This window comes from Martes martes (assembly GCF_963455335.1).
Source record: "Martes martes genome assembly, chromosome: 1".
Classification (NCBI taxonomy): domain Eukaryota; kingdom Metazoa; phylum Chordata; class Mammalia; order Carnivora; family Mustelidae; genus Martes; species Martes martes.
The window spans coordinates 195783504-195802975 of NC_137888.1; the positions used below are offsets into that span (position 1 = coordinate 195783504).

The following is a 19472-nucleotide window of genomic DNA, read 5'->3' on the forward strand; positions in this document are numbered from 1 at the left end:
CAAAGGCAGAGGCTTAACCCACTGAGCCACTCAAGCGCCCCTTGAAGTAACATTTTATAAGACTTAAGTATAAATTTAAAGTAAATGCAGTATTTAATAAGACTTAGTTTGGTTTCAGTACCCCAGTCTTGGTTTCTGATCTTCATCTAAACTTCTGTTTATGGTTATTTTTTCTTTTAAGTTAATATGAAGGAAAGTCAGCTTTCCTTTCTTAACCTCCTCTGTCTGCTCCTTGATTGTCAGCTGCCTACCTTTAACCAGTTTCCTTTACTCCAGGAGAAAGAAGATGTCCCTGTGGAAATGTCAAATGGTGAACCAGGTTGCCACTACTTTGAGCAGCTCCGTTATAATGATATGTGGCTAAAGGTTGGCGACTGTGTCTTCATCAAGTCCCATGGCCTCGTGCGCCCTCGAGTGGGCAGGTGGGTGTTACTGAAGCAGGGAGGATACAGTTGCGTCTGAGAGATTTGGGTAGAAATTCATTACTCTTTAGAATGAAGTCAGAGTCATTGTCACGATCCCCTTGACAATCCTGTAACTTCCCCAGCTTCCTCACACACACTCACCTTGCTTTTGTCTCTAGCCACACTTCCCTCTCTAAATCCTTCCTGTGAATTTTTCTTTTTTTCTCCTACCATTTACTGAATTTTCAACCCAGGAATCTCCCTGCCTACCTCACATGATGAACTCTCCTTTAGCTTAACTTTGAGATAGTACTTCCTTAAGGAAGCCTATCCTGTCCCTGCAGACTGGATTAGGTCTCCCCATTACTCTCGGAGCGCATATCAGGTTATTTTACTGTTGAATTTCCATACCAGACTGCAAATGCTCTGAGAATAGAGGCCCCGTACTTTGCTCACCTTTGTATTCCCTATTCCAAGCATGGTGCATGAAACATAGTAAGGGCTCAAATATTTGCTGAACAAGTAAATGAATAAAAGTGTGGTTGCATGGCGTAAAACGGCAACATAGGAGTCAGGTATGCGACTGGGCAGTAGAGGATAGTGGTTAAGAGTGGTGGGTCTTGGCGTGAGTTCCAGCCCTGCTAGCTGCATGTCCTTAGGTAAATGATTGACTTCTCTAAGCTCACTTCCTCATTCCATTTTTTCTTCATTCAGCAATCATTTATTACAAACCTAGTATTTGCCAGGCTGTGAGGATACATTAGTGATTAACACAAATATCCTTAGTCCCATGGATCCTTGTTGCAGCAGGAAGTCAAAAAGTAAATGTTGCAATAAGTAAAGGGTACAGAACATTGGGTCATGATATGTTCTGTGAAAAAAATAGATCGGTGTGTGGGAAATCAGGAGTGCATGGTCAAACTGAGGAGGTACAGAAGTTTAAATAGGGTGGTGTATATAGGCCTTACTGAGAGCTGACAGTTGAGCTAATACTCGAAGAAATTGAGGGAGTGAGTAATGTGAATATTGAGGGAAAAAGCTTTCCAGGAAGCATGAGTAGTCAGTATGAAGACCTGAGAAAGAAGTGTACCTGGCCTGTCCAGATGTGGACAGGTTGTTGCTGGACAAGTGAGCCATACGTTAAGGTAGATAGGTGAGGGCCATATATACGTGGACCTGAGAGACTATTGTCGGCACTTGGGCTTTTACTGAATTAAAGAGAGTACCGTTGGATTTATTCATTCATTTTAAAGATTTTATTTTTGTATTAGAGAGAGAGCCTGAGTGGGCCAAGAGGCAGAGGGAGAAGCTGACTCCCCACTGATCATGGAGCCCGATGTGGGGCTCCATCCCAGGACCCTGGGATCATGGCCTGAGCCGAAGGCAGACACTTAACCGACTGAGCCACCCAGGTGCCCCCATTGGATTCTTTTAAGCATAGATGTGACATCTGAATTAGTTCTTAGCAGGATTGCTCTGCCTACTGGTTTTTGAGAGTAGACTCAAAGGGTCAAAGAGAAGCAAGGAGATCTGCCAGGAGGCTGTTGCAATAACCTAGGCAACCATGATTGCTGGTTCAGGCCAGTAGTTAGATCCTGTGGTGAAATGTGGAGTTAATAGGATCCCTGATAAATGGGATGTGGGGTCCGAGAAAGAGAAAGGAGTCAAGGATGACTTCTGTGTGTTGGCCTGACGTACTGAAAGGGTGGAGTTACCATGAACTGAGATGAGGAGGTTTCTTCATGTCAGAAACCACAGGACAATAGGGACATTAATAATCCCAGCTTACTGGGAGCAGTCGTGAGGAATGGTATAATACCTAACACTTAGCAGTCAGATGTGCATTTTTACTTTTGTATAGGGAGATAATATCTCTCATCAGACTCTCTTTGGTTGAAGGGCTGTTACACCTTGACATTCAAAAAGGTCATGAACCATTGCCTTAAAGAAATATCTATGACTCATGTGAGCTGACCCCAAATATGGATGGTTTATGTGTTTCGTCGGCTGATGAATCCAATGACAGATGCTTAGTTTTGTTTTCATCATGAGCATTTCAGGGAAAAAAACCCTGGAGGTTAGCTGAAACTATTAAATCGTATGCCTTGGTATTGTGTGTTTTTTCCCTCAGATGAATAGCCAATGGTGTCTCCCTTTCCAAGTGTCTTTTCCTGTGCTCAGAATGGGGGAAGTCAAGGAAATTATCTTATTATCATATAATAATATATAATAATATATCATATAATAATATAATAATCATATATAGTCAACAAAACTCCTCCAAGTAGTAAATACCATTAAGTTTTTGGTTAAGAGAATTTTTAATAGATTAATCCTTCAAGAGTGAAACCGGTCAGAATTCTATTTTAATGGAATTTCTCCATTTTTCCCCCAAGAATTGAAAAGGTATGGGTCCGAGATGGAGCTGCATATTTTTATGGCCCCATCTTCATTCACCCAGAAGAGACGGAACATGAGCCCACAAAAATGTTCTACAAAAAAGAAGTATTTCTGAGTAATCTGGAAGAAACCTGCCCCATGACATGTATTCTGGGTATGTATTTATGCCTTTTCATTTAATCATGTCCATTCTACAACAGCTGATTGAATACTTCTGTGTTAGGCACTGTTCTAAGGTGCCAGGTATACAACAATCAATAGACCAGAGTCTCTGCCCTCTTAGAGACTTAACAATGGGGCAGAGGTTGGGGAATCAGTAAATAAATTAAGGCTATAAGACATCAGGTAGTAATTAGAGCTATGAATGAGAATCAGGCAGAGGAGAAGAGGACAGAGTCATATTGAGGGGAGGTCTTGTTTTAGGTGATGTGGTCACCAGAAGCCTTTCTGGTAGGTGACGTTAGCAGAGCCCTGAAGGCAATGAGGAAGAAAACTGTCTGAACACAGACATGCCCTCGTTTTATTGCACTTTGCTTTGGTGCAATAAAATGCTGTTTTTCACAAATCGAAGGTTTGTGGCAACCCTGTAACAAGCAAGTCTGTTGATGCCATTTTTCTAATAGTATTTGCTCACTTCATGTCTCTACGTCACATTTTGGTAATTCTCACAGTATTTCAGACTTTACTTATTTTTTTTTTAAAGATCTTATTTATTTATTTGACAGAGAGAGAGATCACAAGTAGGCGGAGGGGCGGGGGGAAGCAGGCTCCCCGCCGAGCAGAGAGCCCAATGCGGGACTTGATCCCAGGACCCTAAGATCATGACCTGAGCCAAAGGCAGAGGCTCAACCCACTGAGCCACCCAGGCGCCCATCAGACTTTATTATTATTTGAGATGCCACACTCTCATGATAAAACTTTAATGGATGAGGAATTACTTTTTACTGATGAGCAAAAATGGTGGTTTCTTTTCTTTTTTTTTTTTTTTTTTCAAAGATTTTATTTATTTATTCATGAGAGGCAGAGGGAAAAGCAGGCTCCCCTCAGAGCAGGGAGCCCGATGCAGGACTCAGTCCCAGGACCCTGGGATCATGACCTGAGCTGAGAGCAGACGCTTAACCATCTGAGCCACCCAGGCACCGAAGATGGTGGTTTCTTGATAAGGAATCTACTCATGGTAAAATTTGTTGTGAAGACTGTTAAAACAACAACAAAGGATTTTGAAGATCACTTTAATTAGTTGTTAAAGCACCAGCAAGATTTGAGAGGATTGACTCCCAAGTTTGAAAGAAGTTCAGCTATGGGTAAAATGCTATCCAAACAGCATCACATGCTACAGAGAAATCATTTGTGAAAAGAAGAGTCAATCGACTTTGCAAACTGCACTCTGTTTAATTTTAAGAAATCGCCACAGCCCTCACCAGCCCTCAGCAACCACCATCCTGATCAGTCAGCAGCCATCATCATCCAGACAAGACCCTCCCCCAGCAAAAAGATGGGACACCTGGTTGGCTCAGTAAAGCATATGACTCTTGATCTTAGGGTTTTGAGTTCAGGCCTCAGTTGGATGTAGAGTTCATTAAAAAAAAAAAAAAAAAGCAACTCACTGAAAGCTTAGATGATGGTTAGCATTTTTTTTTTTTAAGATTTTATTTATTTGTCAGAGAGAGAGAGAGAGAGCACAGGCAGGCAGAGTGGCAGCAGAGGCAGAGGGAGAAGCAGGCTCCCCGCCGAGCAAGGAACCTGATGTGGGACTTGATCCCAGGACGCTTGGATCACGACCTGAGCCAAAGGCAGCCACTCAACCAACTGAGCCACCCAGGCATCCCGATGGTTAGCATTTTTTAGCAATGAAGTGTTTTTAATTGTAGTATACATATTTTTTAGGTATAATGCTATTGCACACTTAGTGGACTACAGTATAGTGTAAACATAACTTTTATATACAATTTTATAAAAAATCATTTGACTTGCTTTACCATGATACTCCCTTTATTGAGCTGATCGGGAACTGATCCTGCGGTATCTCCAAGGTATGACCACATCTGAGATTTTACTCCTTTTAGGCACAGTAAATGTGAAATGCAAAGCCCTTAAGGCATAGTATCTAGGCCTGTTTGAGACACAGGAAAAAGCTGGTGGCCGGGGCAGAACAGGAGGGTGTTGCTGTGCACGCAGAAATGTTAGGTCTACTAGACTGTGCTGAGAGTGAGTTTGGAGCAGATAGGAAGTTCTGGTTTTGAGCAGAGAGCAGTGTGAGCCAGCACATGCACTGGAGGAATATCACTGTGCATGGAGTATGGAGCATATGTAAGAGTGAGGTAGGAAGCAGGGAGAAGAGTTAAAAGACTTCTGCAATCTCCTTTGGACTCTTAACCCTAGCAATGTTATTGTCCCTGATGCAGAAATGTGCAGGGCTTGCATCACGGTTTCTGTTCAGCCATCCTTCTGAGTGCTCATGTGCACTCTGCTTCTCAGGTGCAGGTGTGCGCTTCCGACTGCCATTGTCTTCAGTGTCATGTTTCGTCTTGTCCTGAATTAGTTCTGCAGCCTACTTGCAAACCAGCTACTCTTCCCATCTTTTGGAAGAGTTTTCCAAAAGGTTACTAGGTAAAAGCTTTATAATGATTACACATGGTTATAAAGAAGCAGCCACCATGCTTATGGCCAAGAGGAAATAAGTGTTTTACACTTAGACCTTATTTGATCACTAAGTTTACCTACATTGTTTCAGTTTTTTGAATTTTTTCAGAATTGGGAATTTCTGATAGTTAAACAAGTTTTCCTCTTCATAACCTGGTGCACCATAGGGGGAGAGGGAGCAAAGGCTAGTGCAGTTATTAAGTCCTTCTTGAGTTTCTGTAGCAGAGTCTGTCCTCCTTTTAACTCATGATCCAGACTAAAGAAGTGCTCGAAGACCTTGCTCCCTAGGGTAAACCCAGCCAGAAGACTCAAGGCAGATAGCAAAGGTGAGACTGAAGTCTCCTTTGTTAGGGTAACCATATTGTTTATTGCTTTTTTTCTTAGTGGTTACCCTGGGAATTACATCTTAAATTTGTGGCAATGTAGTTTGAATAGTTTGGATCAATACTGCCTCAGCTTTTTTTTTTTTTTTTTAAGATTTTATTTATTTATTTGAAAGAGAAAGAATGAGAGAGAGAGCATGGGGGGTGGGTGTCAGAGGGAGAAGCAGACTCCCTGCTGAGCGGGGAACCCGACGCAGGACTCAGTCCTGGGATTCTAGGATCATGACCTGAGCCAAAGGCAATCGCTCAACCACCTGAGCCACCCAGGAGCCCTGCCTTAGCTTCTGTTGTATATTAAACCCTACTCCTGTACAGCACCATCCCTCCTTTGTCTTATTGTCTGAAGTTAAGTCTTTATACTGTATGTGCTCATTGACAGGAATTTTTAATTACCTCTTTATGCATTTGTCTTTAAATCTTACAGGAGGGAAAAAGGAGAATTAGAAATTGGAAATACAATATTGGCTTTCATATTTACATGTGTGTTTACCTTTTTTCGTGTTTTTTATTTCTTTGTATGGCTTCACATCATTAACTGATATCCTTTCATTTCAGCCTAAAGGACTCCCTTAAAATTTCTTGTAGAACAGGTCAACTAACAACAAACTCCCTTGTCTTTTGTTTATCGAAAAGTGTCTTAATTCCTCTACTTTTGAAGCTACTTTTGCTATATATAGAATTCTCTATTTTGCTATATATAGAATTCTCCATTCTCCATAGAATTCTCCATAGACAGTTTTTTCTGTCATGCCTTCCATCAAATTTGAGTTTTTGTTTTTACATAGTCTTTCTTCTCCTTTCTCTTTCCTCCCTCTAAGATTCCCATTAGGCCTACAATGGTTTGCTTAATGGTGTGTCACAGGTCTCATAGACTGCTTATGTTTCTTTATTCTTTCTTCTTTCTGTTCCTCAGACTGATCATTTCAGTTGGCTTATCTTCGAGTTCACAGATTCTTCTGCCTGTTAAAATCTTCTAATTTTTCATTTCAGCTGTTAACACTTTTCAGCTCCCATGAGGTTTTTCTTTTTTTTTTTTTTTTTTAAGATCTTATTCATCTGTGTGAGAGAGAGAGAGAGAGAGTGCACACAAGCATGGGGGGAGGGGCAGAGAGAAAGGGAGAAGCAGGCTCCCCACTGAGCAGGGAGCCCCATGGGGACTCCACCCCAGGACCCTGGGATCATGACCTGAGCCGAAGGCAGACACTTAACTGACTGTGCCACCCAGGCACCCTTCAGCTCCAGCGTTTCTTTTTAGGCATTCCAGTTCCTGTCTCATTCTTGATAATCTCTGTTTGGTGAGTCAGCATTCTGATTTCCTTTGGTTCTTTGTCCATAGTTTGCTTTAGCTCTCTGAGCATATTTAAGACAGTTGCTGTAAAGTGTCTGCCTCATAAGTCCAGTGTCTGGGCTTTCTCTGGGATGGTTTCTGTTCATTTCTTTTTATCTTGTGAATGGACCGTACTTTCTTATTTCTTTGCATGACCTCGTAATTTTTTATGAAAACTGGGTATTTTGAATATCATGCTGTGATACCTCTGGAAACCGGATTCTCCCCTTTCCTCAGGCTTTATTGTTACAGCTTACTACGAGTCATAGTTGCTCATTTAAACTGTTTTTGCTATTATGTGTGGTCACTGAAGTCTCTGTTCTGTTAGCTTAATGGTCAGCTAATGATTTAATAGAAATTTTCCTAAATGCTTGGATTAAACAACAACAAAAAAAATTCCCAGTCTCTGCAGCTTGAGGCTGTGTCTGTGTTGGAAGACACTTTCATCCCTCAGCCTGGTTTACAACTCTGCCTTTGCGTCCCGCTTGCACAGGGCTTGACAGTCAGCCAGAGGTGAGAGTTTAGGGTTTTTGGGTCTTTTCTGAGCATGCATCCTGCCCATGGCACGTGCGTGGCTTTCTAGATTCCCCTGGGTATGTGGAAGCTTTTCAGAACTCTTATTCATTCCCCAAAGTATCTCACTGCCCAGCTTTTTCTGCCAGGCTTTTTCACATTTGTACTATTTGCCCCAACTGATAACCTTTGTTCCAACTGGCACCATCTGGTTCATTTGCCTTCAGATGTTTTCAACAGAAGTACCATAGCCACTTCTCTGCCATGAGATTCCAAGTTAAGCGAAATAAAGGCAAACCCTTTGTGTTAGTCCCTCAGGAAGCCACCCATGTTGGTCAAAACAGGCAACCAAATTCTTTGGAGAATGCTCTGTTCCTTCCAGCACCAGAAACTCACACCAGGAGTGTGGGCTGCCATCGTCCCGACTGCTGCTGAGCCAGATGAGGGTGAGGGGGATGAGGCAAGAGTAGGTTAAAATGCCACAAAGCTCTCCTGCTTACTTGCAGTCACTTTTTTTCTTGATTAAGCATTCATGTATTTGTTTGGCTGTTTCCCAGAGTTCTGATAATGTTGATTCTGACAGTTTCTGCTGGCTTTCCTCGTTGTTTCTGTGAGAGAATGGCCCTTGGATTCCCCTCCTTGACCATTTTCACCGACACCATCCTTTTTATAGGTACCTATTAGAATGTATTGTACTCTGTAGTTTATAAACTACGTATCCAGGATCATCTTTATTTTTCACCATGACCCTGTACAAAAGGGGCTGTCATTCTCAGAAAAGTGAAGTTACTGTCTAATACACTGGCCAAAACTAAAGCCTAGGTCTTCTCACTTCTGCTTCTGTACTGGTGTTTGGATTCTTGGTTTACAGCCAGCTGGAACACTGTGGAGAGTGAAAAGAGGTGCCAGAATTATTAGGCAGGATACCAGCCATACAGTGAGATGCATGGTTACTTTCTGTTGAGGTAAACCCCAAACGGAAATGCATCTAGTGGTCACAAAAGGGGATTTCAGCCCAGCTTGTGCATTTCAGTATCCACCCCTTAGGAAGAAAATGTGGGTATTTTTGTTACGTTTTATATTGACTTTCACATGCAAGGAGGCAGATTTTTTTTTTTAACTAATTTGTTTCTGTAGAGAGCAACAATTTAAGGTATTTAAGCTTTAGAAGATTTATAATTTTATTGTGTTAGCTGTACACAGTGTTGAATGTAAATCTCATCTTTGTCTCCCTGGAACAAAAGTTTTAAAGATAATTAGGTGAGGTATAACATTTTTATGGACCTGATGGGGGCATATTTCACTTAGTCTTGTTTTGCTGTTATACATATGATTTATGCTCATTGCCTTCAGTAACTTATATGGTAATTAAACAGCCACAGAGAACTTGCTTTTGGGAATAAACATGGCCACACCTGACAGAAACTGCCTCCATCCTTGGGCACTTGGATCGTAAAATTCCCAGGAACCTGGGTTCCTGAAACATGCCAATCCTAATTTATTTGCTGGTTCTGTTTTCTTCATATAGATTTTTTTTATTAGAATTAATAAATGGAAATATCAAGATTATCTATGTTTTTATTTATCATCAAAGAGTAGTTAGAAAGTTGAATTTTAAAAACATGCTGTTTACATTAAATACCTAGGAATAAATCTTTAAAAAAGATATATAAGACTCCTGTACACACACACACACACACACACACACACACATCCAAAAAACCATGTGAGTCAGGATGCCTGAATGGCTCAGTCAGTAAAGCATCTGACTTTTGATCTCAGCTCAGGTGTTGATCTCAGGGTCATGAGTTCAAGCCGTGCTTTGGGCTCCACACTGGGTGTGGTGCCTACTTAGGGAAAAAAAAAACACCCTATGAGAAAATGATTGAAAGGAATTAAAGAATGCCTAAATAAATGAAGTGATTCATTGTGTTTATAGCTGGAAAACTCAGTATTTTAAAGAAGTCACTTCTCCCCATATTTGGTATATCAACTCATTATAGTTCCAGTCAGAGTCCAGCAGGTTTTTATAAGTTTTGTATGCTTTATTAAGTGAAGCTTCCTGGGCTTAAAAGCCAGGATGTCTTTCCATGTTTTGTCAGGGCCTGGTAGGAACCCCAGGTCAGGACACAGACCACATCCATTCCAGGGCTACTAGTCAGTTTTACTCTTTAGCTGTGAGCATAATTTTTACCTTTTCCAAATCTCTATTTTTCCTTCTGTGAATTATAGAAAATGGTAACTATGCCTTCTCTGAATTGAAAAGCCTTTAGATTGTGTAAGTCAAGTGCTTGTGTGTAAATCTAAGGCAGTGATAGTAATCACAGCTCTTTTAAACTTCTGAAATGTTTCTGACCTGTTTTTACATGTTTTAGGTGTTTTGCATGTTAATGTTTAAAAAGTTATTAGCTGTGAACATTCCTGTTAATGTTGAGAGCAAAATGAGGGGTGTCCATATCCCTCTTATTTAACCGTGTTGTGGAAGTACTAGTCAGCATGGGTAGAAGTAAGAAACAAAGTCTACACTGAGGAAGTTAAGGATGTGATAATTCAGGAAGATCAGCTTGGAATTACTTCACATAATAAGAGAAGTGAGATGGTTGAGTACAGCATGGATAAACACAGCAACTGCCTTAAGGGGCACCTGGCTGGCTCAGGCAGTAGAACATCTGCCTCTTGATCTTGGGGTCGTGAGTTTGAGCTCCACATTGTGTGTGGAGATCACTTAAATAAAAAGCACTTTAAAATTTTTTTAATAATTATTAATAAGAAGATAAAATACCTTGGGATAAATATAACAAGGTATGTGCCCCACCTGTACAATGAAAGTTTTTAACTGCTCCTCTTAATGCATTTTTTTTTTAAAGATTTATTTATTTATTTGACAGACAGAGATCACAAGTAGGCAGAGAGGCAGGCAGAGAGAGAGAGAGAGGAGGAAGCAGGCTCCCTGCTGAGCAGAGAGCCTGATGCGGGGCTCGATCCCAGGACCCTGGGATCATGACCTGAGCCGAAGGCAGAGGCTTTAACCCACTGAGCCACCCAGGCGCCCCCTCTTAATGCATTTTTTAAAAGATTTTTATTTATTCATTTGTCAGAGGGAAAGAGAGAGCATAAGGAAAGGGAGGGGCAGGCAGAGAAAGAGGAAAAAGCAGGCTCCCCACTGAGCAAAGAGCCGGATGTGGAACTTGATCCCAGAACTCTGGGATCATGACTGGGGCCCAAGGCAGACGCTTAATGGACTTAGCCACCCGGGTGTGCCACTCTTAGTGCATTTAAAAAGGAATGCTTGAACAAACTGAAAAGCATACTATGCACTTGAATAAGAAGTCGCAACATCATAGAGATTTCATTCTCCCTAAGTTACTCTTTAATGTGATCTTATGAGATGTACCAATAGGAATTTTCTTGTGAAGAAATTGAGACTTAAACTGATTTTTAAAATAGTGTCAGGGACAGACAACAAAAAGATATTAAAGGCATCCAAATCGCCAAGGAAGAAGTCAAACTATCCCTCTTTGCAGATGATATGATACTATATGTGGAAAACCCAAATGTTCCTAGGAACATCGCCAAAGGCAAGGGAAGCAAGGGCAAAAATGAACTATTGGGACTTCATCAAGATCAAAAGCTTTTGCAGAGGGGCGCCTGGGTGGCTCAGTGGGTTAAAGCCTCTGCCTTCGGCTCAGGTCATGATCCCAGGGTCCTGGGATCGAGCCCCACATCGGGCTCTCTGCTCAGCAGGGAGCCTGCTTCCCTTCCTCTCTCTCTGCCTGCCTCTCTGCCTACTTGTGATCTCTGTCTGTCAAATAAATAAACAAAAATCTTAAAAAAAAAAAAAAAAAAAAGCTTTTGCAGAGCAAAGGAAACAGTTAACAAAACCAAAAGACAACTGACAGAATGGGAGAAGATACTTGCAAATGGCATATTAGATAAAGGGCTAGTATCCAAAATCTATAAAGAGCTTAGCAAACTCAACACCCAAAGAACAAATAATCCAATCAAGAAATGGGCAGAGGACATGAACAGACATTTCTGCAAAGAAGACATCCGGATGGCCAACAGACACATGAAAAAATGCTCCACATCACTCGGCATCAGGGAAATACAAATCAAAACCACAATGAGATACTACCTCACACCAGTCAGAATGGCTAAAATTAACAAGTCAGGAAACGACAGACGCTGGCGAGGATGTGGAGAAAGGGGAACCCTCTAACACTGTTGGTGGGGATGCGAGCTGGTGCAACCACTCTGGAAAACAGCATGGAAGTTCCTCAGAAAGTTGAAAATAGAGCTACCCTATGACCCAGCAATTGCACTGTTGGGTATTTACCCTAAAGATACAAACATAGTGATCTGAAGGGGCACATGCACCCGAATTGTTTATAGCAGCCATGTCTGCAATAGCCAAACTATGGAAAGAACCTAGATGTCTATCAACAGATGAATGGATAAAGAAGATTGGTATATATACACAATGGAATACTATGCAGCCATCAAAAGAAATGAAATCTTGCCATTTGCGATGACATGGATGAAACTAGAGGGTATTATGCTTAGCAAGACAACTCAATCGGAGAAAGACAACTGTCATATGATCTCCCTGATATGAGGAAGTGGAGATGCAATGTGGGGGGTTTGGGGGGTAGGAAAAGAATAAATGAAACAAGATGGGATCGGGAGGGAGACAAACCATAAGAAACTATTAATCTCGCAGAACAAACTGAGGGTGGCTGGGGGGAGGGGGGTCGGGAGAGGGTGGTGGGGTTATGGACACTGGGGGGATGTGTGCTGTGGTGAGTGCAGTAAAGTGTGTAAACCTGGCGATTCACAGACCTGTACCCCTGGGGCTAAAAATACATTATATGTTTATAAAAAAATTTAAAAAATTTTAAAAAATAGTGTCAGGGAGAAACAAAAATCAGGAAAATTCTGAAAAGCATGGTAGGGTTAAGGGTCTGTCCTTACCAGATATTAAAACATTATAACTTAATAATAACTAAAATTATTTGGGGTGCCTAGCTGGCTCAGTCAGTAGAGTGTGGGATCTTGACCTTAGGGTCATGAGTTCAAGCCTCACATTGGGCATGGAGCTTACTTTAAATAAATTACTTTTTAAAATAAATTATTTATATAATATATCAGTAAACAGATTATTTGAATAGAATAGGAAGTTTAGCTGTAGACCCAAGGATAAACTAATTTATGATAAAGGCGGCATCCTAGATAAGTGGGAAAAGATGGATTTTTCTCTAAGTGGTATTTGGAAACAGCGTAGACATTTGGAAAGGAATAAGATTGTATTCCTCCCTCACATCAATTTCAGAATAAATTCCCAGATAAATTATAGATGTAAACAAATAAAATGAATCTGCAAAGATACCAAAAGAAGTGATGGGAAAGAAGTTTTGATAAACTTTGACATAAAACCTAGAACCCATACAGGAAAAGACAGATATATTCAGCTGTAAAAGTTGAAAATGTGCGGGGCGCCTGGGAGGCTCAGTGATTTAAGCCTCTGCCTTCGGCTCAGGTCATGATCTCAGGGTCCTGGGATCGAGCCCCACATCGGGCTCTCTGCTTAGCGGGGAGTCTGCTTCCCCCCCCCCCCGCCTGCCTCTCTGCCTAGCTCTGATTTCTCTCTGTCAAATAAATAAAATCTTAAAAAAAATACTTAAAAAAATGTAGTTTAAAAGTTGAAAATGTGTGCATAACCAAAACTGGCAGAAACATAGATAAATGACAACTTTGGGACAATATTTGAAATGTATATCATAGATCACATTTCATATATGAAGAGCCTCTATAAAGCAGTTAGAAAAACTCGATATCGAACAGCAAAATAGGCAAAGGATAAGCAGACAGTAGTTACTAGTGGTTCTTTTTTTTTTTTAAGATTTTATTTATTTATTTGACAGAGATCACAAGTAGGCAGAGAGGCAGGCATAGAGAGAGAGGAGGAAGCAGGTTCCCTGCTGAGCAGAGGGCCCAATGCGGGGCTTGATCCCAGGACCCTGGGATCATGACCTGAGCTGAAGGCAGAGGCTTTAACCCACTGAGCCACCCAGGCACCCCTCCTAGTGGTTCTTAAATGAAAATATGCCTGACTTCAACCGTTAGAGAGATACAAGTTAAAAGTACCCACATATTCTTTTCTTTTTTTTAATTACCTATAAAATTGTCAAAGATTCCAATGTTACTGGCTGACAAGAACATAGGGAAGTGGCATTTGTCTACTTTGTTGTGGATTCGTGAATGAACACAACCTCTATGGAAGATAATTTGATTATACCTATAATAAAAATTAAAGTGTATATACCCTTGACCTGCTTTTATACTCCTAGAAATTTATACCTCAAATAGACTCACACATATACAAATTGATAGATGTCTAAAATTGCTTATATCAGCATTGTTCTGTTTCAGTAGGAGAGCAAAAAATTGGAAACAACCTAAATATCCATCAAAAGGGAACTAGTTTCAATAAACACGTATGTTAATACCAGCAGTGATCCTCAAGATATGTTATTTTACAACAAAATTTAGGTGTAAAACTGTAAACAACATGCTACCGTTTTTTATTGTTAAATACATAATATAAGATACAGCATTTTGGGGCGCCTGGGTGGCTCAGTGGGTTAAAGCCTCTGCCTTCGGCTCAGGTCATGATCCCAGGGTCCTGGGATCGAGCCCCACATCGGGCTCTCTGCTCCGCGGAGAGCCTGCTTCCTCCACTCTCTGCCTGCCTCCCTGCCTATTTGTGATCTCTCTCTCTCTCTCTCTGTCAAATAAATAAATAAAATCTTAAAAAAAAAAAAAAGATACAGCATTTTAACCATTTGCTTTTTTAAATTTATTTTTTATTAACGTATAATGTATTATTATACATTATATTATGTCTGCATAATATTCCTGTGTGTGTGTGTGTGTGTGTATCACATCTTCTTTATCCATTCATCTGTCAGTGGACATCTAGGCTCTTTCCATAGTTCGGTTATTTTGCACATTGCTACTATAAACACTGGGGTGCACGTGCCCCTTCAGATCACTGTATTTGTTATCTTTGGGGTAAATACTCAGTAGCGCAATTGCTGGGTCATAGGATAGCTCTATTTTCAACTTTCTGAGGAACCTCCATGCTGTTTTCCAGAGTGGCTGCACCAGCTTGCATTCCCACCAACAGTGTAGGAAGGTTCCCCTTTCTCCACATCCTCGCCAGCATCTGTCGTTTCCCGACTTGTTAATTTTAGCCATTCTGACTGGTGTGAGGTGGTATCTCACTACTGTGGTTTTGATTTGTATTTCCCTGATGGAAAATGATGTGGAGCATTTTTCATGTGTCTGTGAGGACGTTTGTATATCTTCTTTGGAGAAATATCTGTTCATGTCTTCTGCCCATTTCCTGACTGGATTATTTTGTTTTTTTTTAAATTGGGTGTTGAGTTTGTTAAGTTCTTTATAGATTTTTGGATACTAGCCCTTTATCTGATATGTCATTTGCAAATATCTTCTCCTGTTCTGTCAGTTGTCTTTTGGTTTTGTTGACTGTTTCCTTTGCTGTGCAAAAGCTTTTTCTCTTGATGGGGCCCCAATAGTTTATTTTTGCCCTTGTTTCCCTTGCCTTTGGTAATGTATCCAGGAAGAAGTTGCTGTGGCTGAGGTCAAAGAAGTTGCTGCCTGTGTTCTCCTCAAGGATGTTGATGGATTCCTGTCTCACATTTAGGTCTTTCATCCATTTTGAGTCTATTTTTGTGTGTGGTGAAAGGAAATGGTCCAGTTTCATTCTTCTGCAGTGGTTGTCCAATCTTCACAACACCATTTGTTGAAGAGACTTTTTTTTTTCCATTGGACATTCTTTCCTGCTTTGTTGAAGATTAGTTGACCATAGAATTGAAGGTCCATTTCTGGGCTCTCTGTTCTGTTCCACTGATCTGTGTGTCCGTTTTTGTGCGAGTACCATACTGTCTTGATGATGACAGCTTTGTAATAGAGCTTGAAGTCTGGAATTGTGATGCCACCAGCTTGGTTTTTCTTTTTCAACATTCCTCTGGCTATTTGGGCTCCTTTCTGGTTCCATACAAATTTTAGGATTATTTATTCCATTTCTGTGAAAAAAGTTGATGGTATTTTGATAGGGATTGCATTAAATGTGTAGATTGCTCTAGGTAGCATACACATTTTCACAATATTTATTCTTTCAATCCATAAGCATGGAACGTTTTTCCATTTCTTTGTGTCTTCCTCAATTTCTTTCATGAGTACTTTATTGTTTTCTGAGTACAGATTCTTTGCCTCTTTGGTTAGATTTATTCCTAGGTATCTTACGGTTTTGAGTGCGGTTGTAAATGGATCAACTTCTTAATTTCTCTTTCTTCTGTCTTGTTGGTATATAGAAATGCAACTAATTTCTGTGCATTGATTTTGCATCCTGACAGTTTACTGAATTCCTGATTGAGTTCTAGCAGTTTTGGAGTGGAGTCTTTTGGGTTTTCCACATAAAGTATCCTATCATTTACAGAGAGTGAGAGTTTGAGTTGTTCTTTGCTGATTCAGATGCCTTTTATTTCTTTTTGTTGTCTGATTGCTGAGGCTAGGACTTCTAGTACTGTGTTGAATAGCAGTGGTGGTAGTGGACATCCCTGTGGTGTTCCTGACCTTAGGGGTAAAGCTCTCAGGTTTTTCCCATTGAGAATGATATTCGCTGTGGGTTTTTCATAGGTGGCTTTTATGATATTGAGGTATGTTCCCTCTATCCCTACACTGTGAAAAGTTTTGATCAAGAAAGGATGCTGTACTTTGTCAGATGCTTTTTCTTCATCTATTGAGAGTATCACATAGTTCTTATTTTTTTCTTTGATTAATGTACTGTATCACATTGATTGATATGCAGATGTTAAACCAACCTTGCAGCCCTGGAATAAATCCCACTTGGTCATGGTGAATAATCCTTTTAATGTACTGTTGGATCCTATTGGCTAGTATTTTGGTGAGAATTTTTGCATCCATGCTCATCCGGGATATTGGTCTGTAATTTTCCTTTTTGATGGGGTTTTTGTTGGTTTGGGGATCAAGGTAATGCTGGCTTCATAGAATGAATTTGGATGTTTTCCTTTCATTTCTATTTTTTGGAACAGTTTCAGAATAGGTGTTAATTCTTCTTTAAATGTTTAGTAGAATTCCCCTGGGAAGCCGTCTGGCCCTGGGCTCTTGTTTGTTGGGAGATTTTTGATTACTGCTTCAATTTCCTTGCTGGTTATGGGTCTGTTCAGGTTTTCTATTACTTCCTGATTCAGTTTTGGTAGTTTATAGTCTCTAGGAATGCATCCTTTTCTTCCAGATTGTCTAATTTATTGGCATATAGTTGCTCATAATATGTTCTTATAATTGTATTTCTTTGGTATTGATTGTGCTATCTCCTCTTTCTTTTTCTTTTTTTTTTAAATTTTTTCTTTTTTTTTTAAGATTTTATTTATTTATTTGACAGAGAGAGATCACAAGTAGGCAGAGTGGCAGGCAGAGAGAGAGGGGGAAGCAGGTTCCCCGCCGAGCAGAGATCCTGATGTGGGGCTCGATCCCAGGACCCTGAGATCATGACCTGAGTGGAAGGCAGAGGCTTAAACACTGAGCCACCCAGGTGACCCAGTTTTTTCCTTTTTTAAAAAAGATTTTGTTCATTTATTTGAGAGAGAGAGAGCACAAGTGAGAGAGCAGAAGCAGAAGGAGCAGGCAGAGGGAGAGGGAGAAGCAGACTCCCCATTGAGTAGGGAGCTCGATCTGGGACTCCATCCCAGAACCCCTGGGATCATGACCTGAACCCAAGGCAGACGCTTAACCAACTGAGCCACCCAGGTGCTCTTGTCATTTCTCCTCTTTCATTCATGATTTTATTTATTTGGGTCCTTTCTCTTTTCTTTTTGATAAGTCTGACTAGGGGTTTATTAGTCTTATTAATTCTTTCAGAGAACCAGCTCCTAGTTTCATTGATCTGTTCTACTATTCTTTTGGTTTCTATGTGACTGATTTCTTCTCTGATCTGTATTATTTCTCTTCTTCTGCTGGGTTTAGACTTTATTTGCCATTCTTTCTCTGGCTCTTTTAAGTGTAGGGTTAGGCTATGTATTTGAGACCTTTCTTGTTTCTTGGAAAAGGCTTGTACTGCTATATACTTTCCTCTAAGGTCCACTTTTGCTGTGTCCCAAAGATTTTGAAGAGTTGTGTTTTCATTTTCATTTGTTTCCAGGAGTTTTTAAAATTCTTCTTTAATTTCCTGGTTGACCCATTCCTTCTTTAGTAGGATGCTCTTTAGCCTCCATGTATTTGAGTTCTTACCAACTTTCCTCTTGTGAGTGTGTTCAAGTTTCAAAGCATTGTGGTCGAAAAATATTCAGGGAATCATCCCAGTCTTTTGGCACTGATTGAGAACTGATTCATGACCCAGGATGTGATCTATTCCGGAGAATGTTCTGTGTACACTAGAGAAGAATATTTATTCTGTTGCTTTAGGATGGAATGTTCTGAATATGTCTGTGAAGTCCATCTGGTCCAGTGTGTCATTTAAAGCCCTTATTTCCTTGTTGATCCTTTGCTTAGATGATCTGTCCATTTCAGTGAGGAGGGTGTTAAAGTCCTCTATTATTATTGTGTTATTGTCAATCTGTTTCTTTGATTTTGTTGTTAATTAGCTTATATAATTGGCTGCTCCCATGTTGGGGGCATAAATATTTACAATTGTTAGATCTTCTTGTTGGATAGACCCTTTAAGTATGATATAGTATCCTTCCCCATCTCTTATTATAGTCTTTGGTTTAACATCTAATTTGTCTGATCTAAGGATTGCCACCCCAGCTTTCTTTTGATGTCTGTCAGCATGATAAATGGTTTTCCACTCCCCACTTTAAATCTGGAGGTGTCTGTGAGTCTAAAATGAGTCTCTTGCAGACAGCATATCAATGGGTCTAATTTTTTTTTAACGATTTTATTTATTTATTTGACAGAGAGAGAGATCACAAGCAGGCAGAGAGGCAGGCAGAGAGAGAGGAGGAAGCAGGCTCCCCACTGAGCAGAGAGCCCGATGTGGGGCTCTATCCCAGGACCCTGGGATCATGACCTGAGCCGAAGGCAGAGGCTTAACCCACTGAGCCACCCAGGCGCCCCGGGTCTAATTTTTTTTATCCGACCTGATACCATTTGTCTTTTGATTGAGGCACTTAGCCCATTTATATTCAGGGTAATGAAAGATATGAATTTCATGCCATTATATTGCCTGAAGGTGAATGTTACTGTATATTTTTGCTCTTCCTTTCTAGTCTATGTTACTTTTAGGCTCTCTTTTTGTTTAGAGGACCCCTTTCAATATTTCTAGTAAGGCTGGTTTGGTTATTGCACATTCTTTTAGTTTCTGTTTGTCCTGCAAGCTTATAAACTCTCCTTCTATTTTCAATAACAGCTAGCTGGATGTAGTATTCTTGGCTGCATATTTTTCTCGTTTAGTGCTCTGAATATATTATGTCAGCCCTTTCTGGCCTGCCAGGTCTCTTTTGGATAGGTCTGCTGCCAATATAATGTTTCTGCTGTTGTAGGTTATAGACCTCTTCTCCTGAGCTGCTTTCAGGATTTTCTCTTTGTCTCTGACATTTGTAAGTGTTACTGTTAGATGTCAGGGTGTTGACCTATTTTTATTGATTTTGAGGGGGGTTCTCTGTGCCTCCTGAATGTTGATGCCCATTTCCTTCCCCAAATTAGGGAAGTTCTCGGGTATAATTTACCCCAGTATACCTTCCCCCCCACTTTTTTCTTCTT

At 40.5% G+C, this 19472-nt stretch overlaps 1 protein-coding gene across 1 annotated transcript in view; it reads left to right on the forward strand.

Annotated features, from left to right (window-relative positions):
• Window positions 1–19472, forward strand: part of PBRM1 (polybromo 1) — a 130662-nt gene that overhangs the window by 89991 nt on the left and 21199 nt on the right. Inside the window, exons 23-24 of the mRNA XM_080823009.1 lie at window positions 277–422; window positions 2801–2958. Of these exons, the coding sequence (XP_080679135.1) occupies window positions 277–422; window positions 2801–2958 (304 nt within the window). The remainder of the gene's footprint in view (window positions 1–276; window positions 423–2800; window positions 2959–19472) is intronic.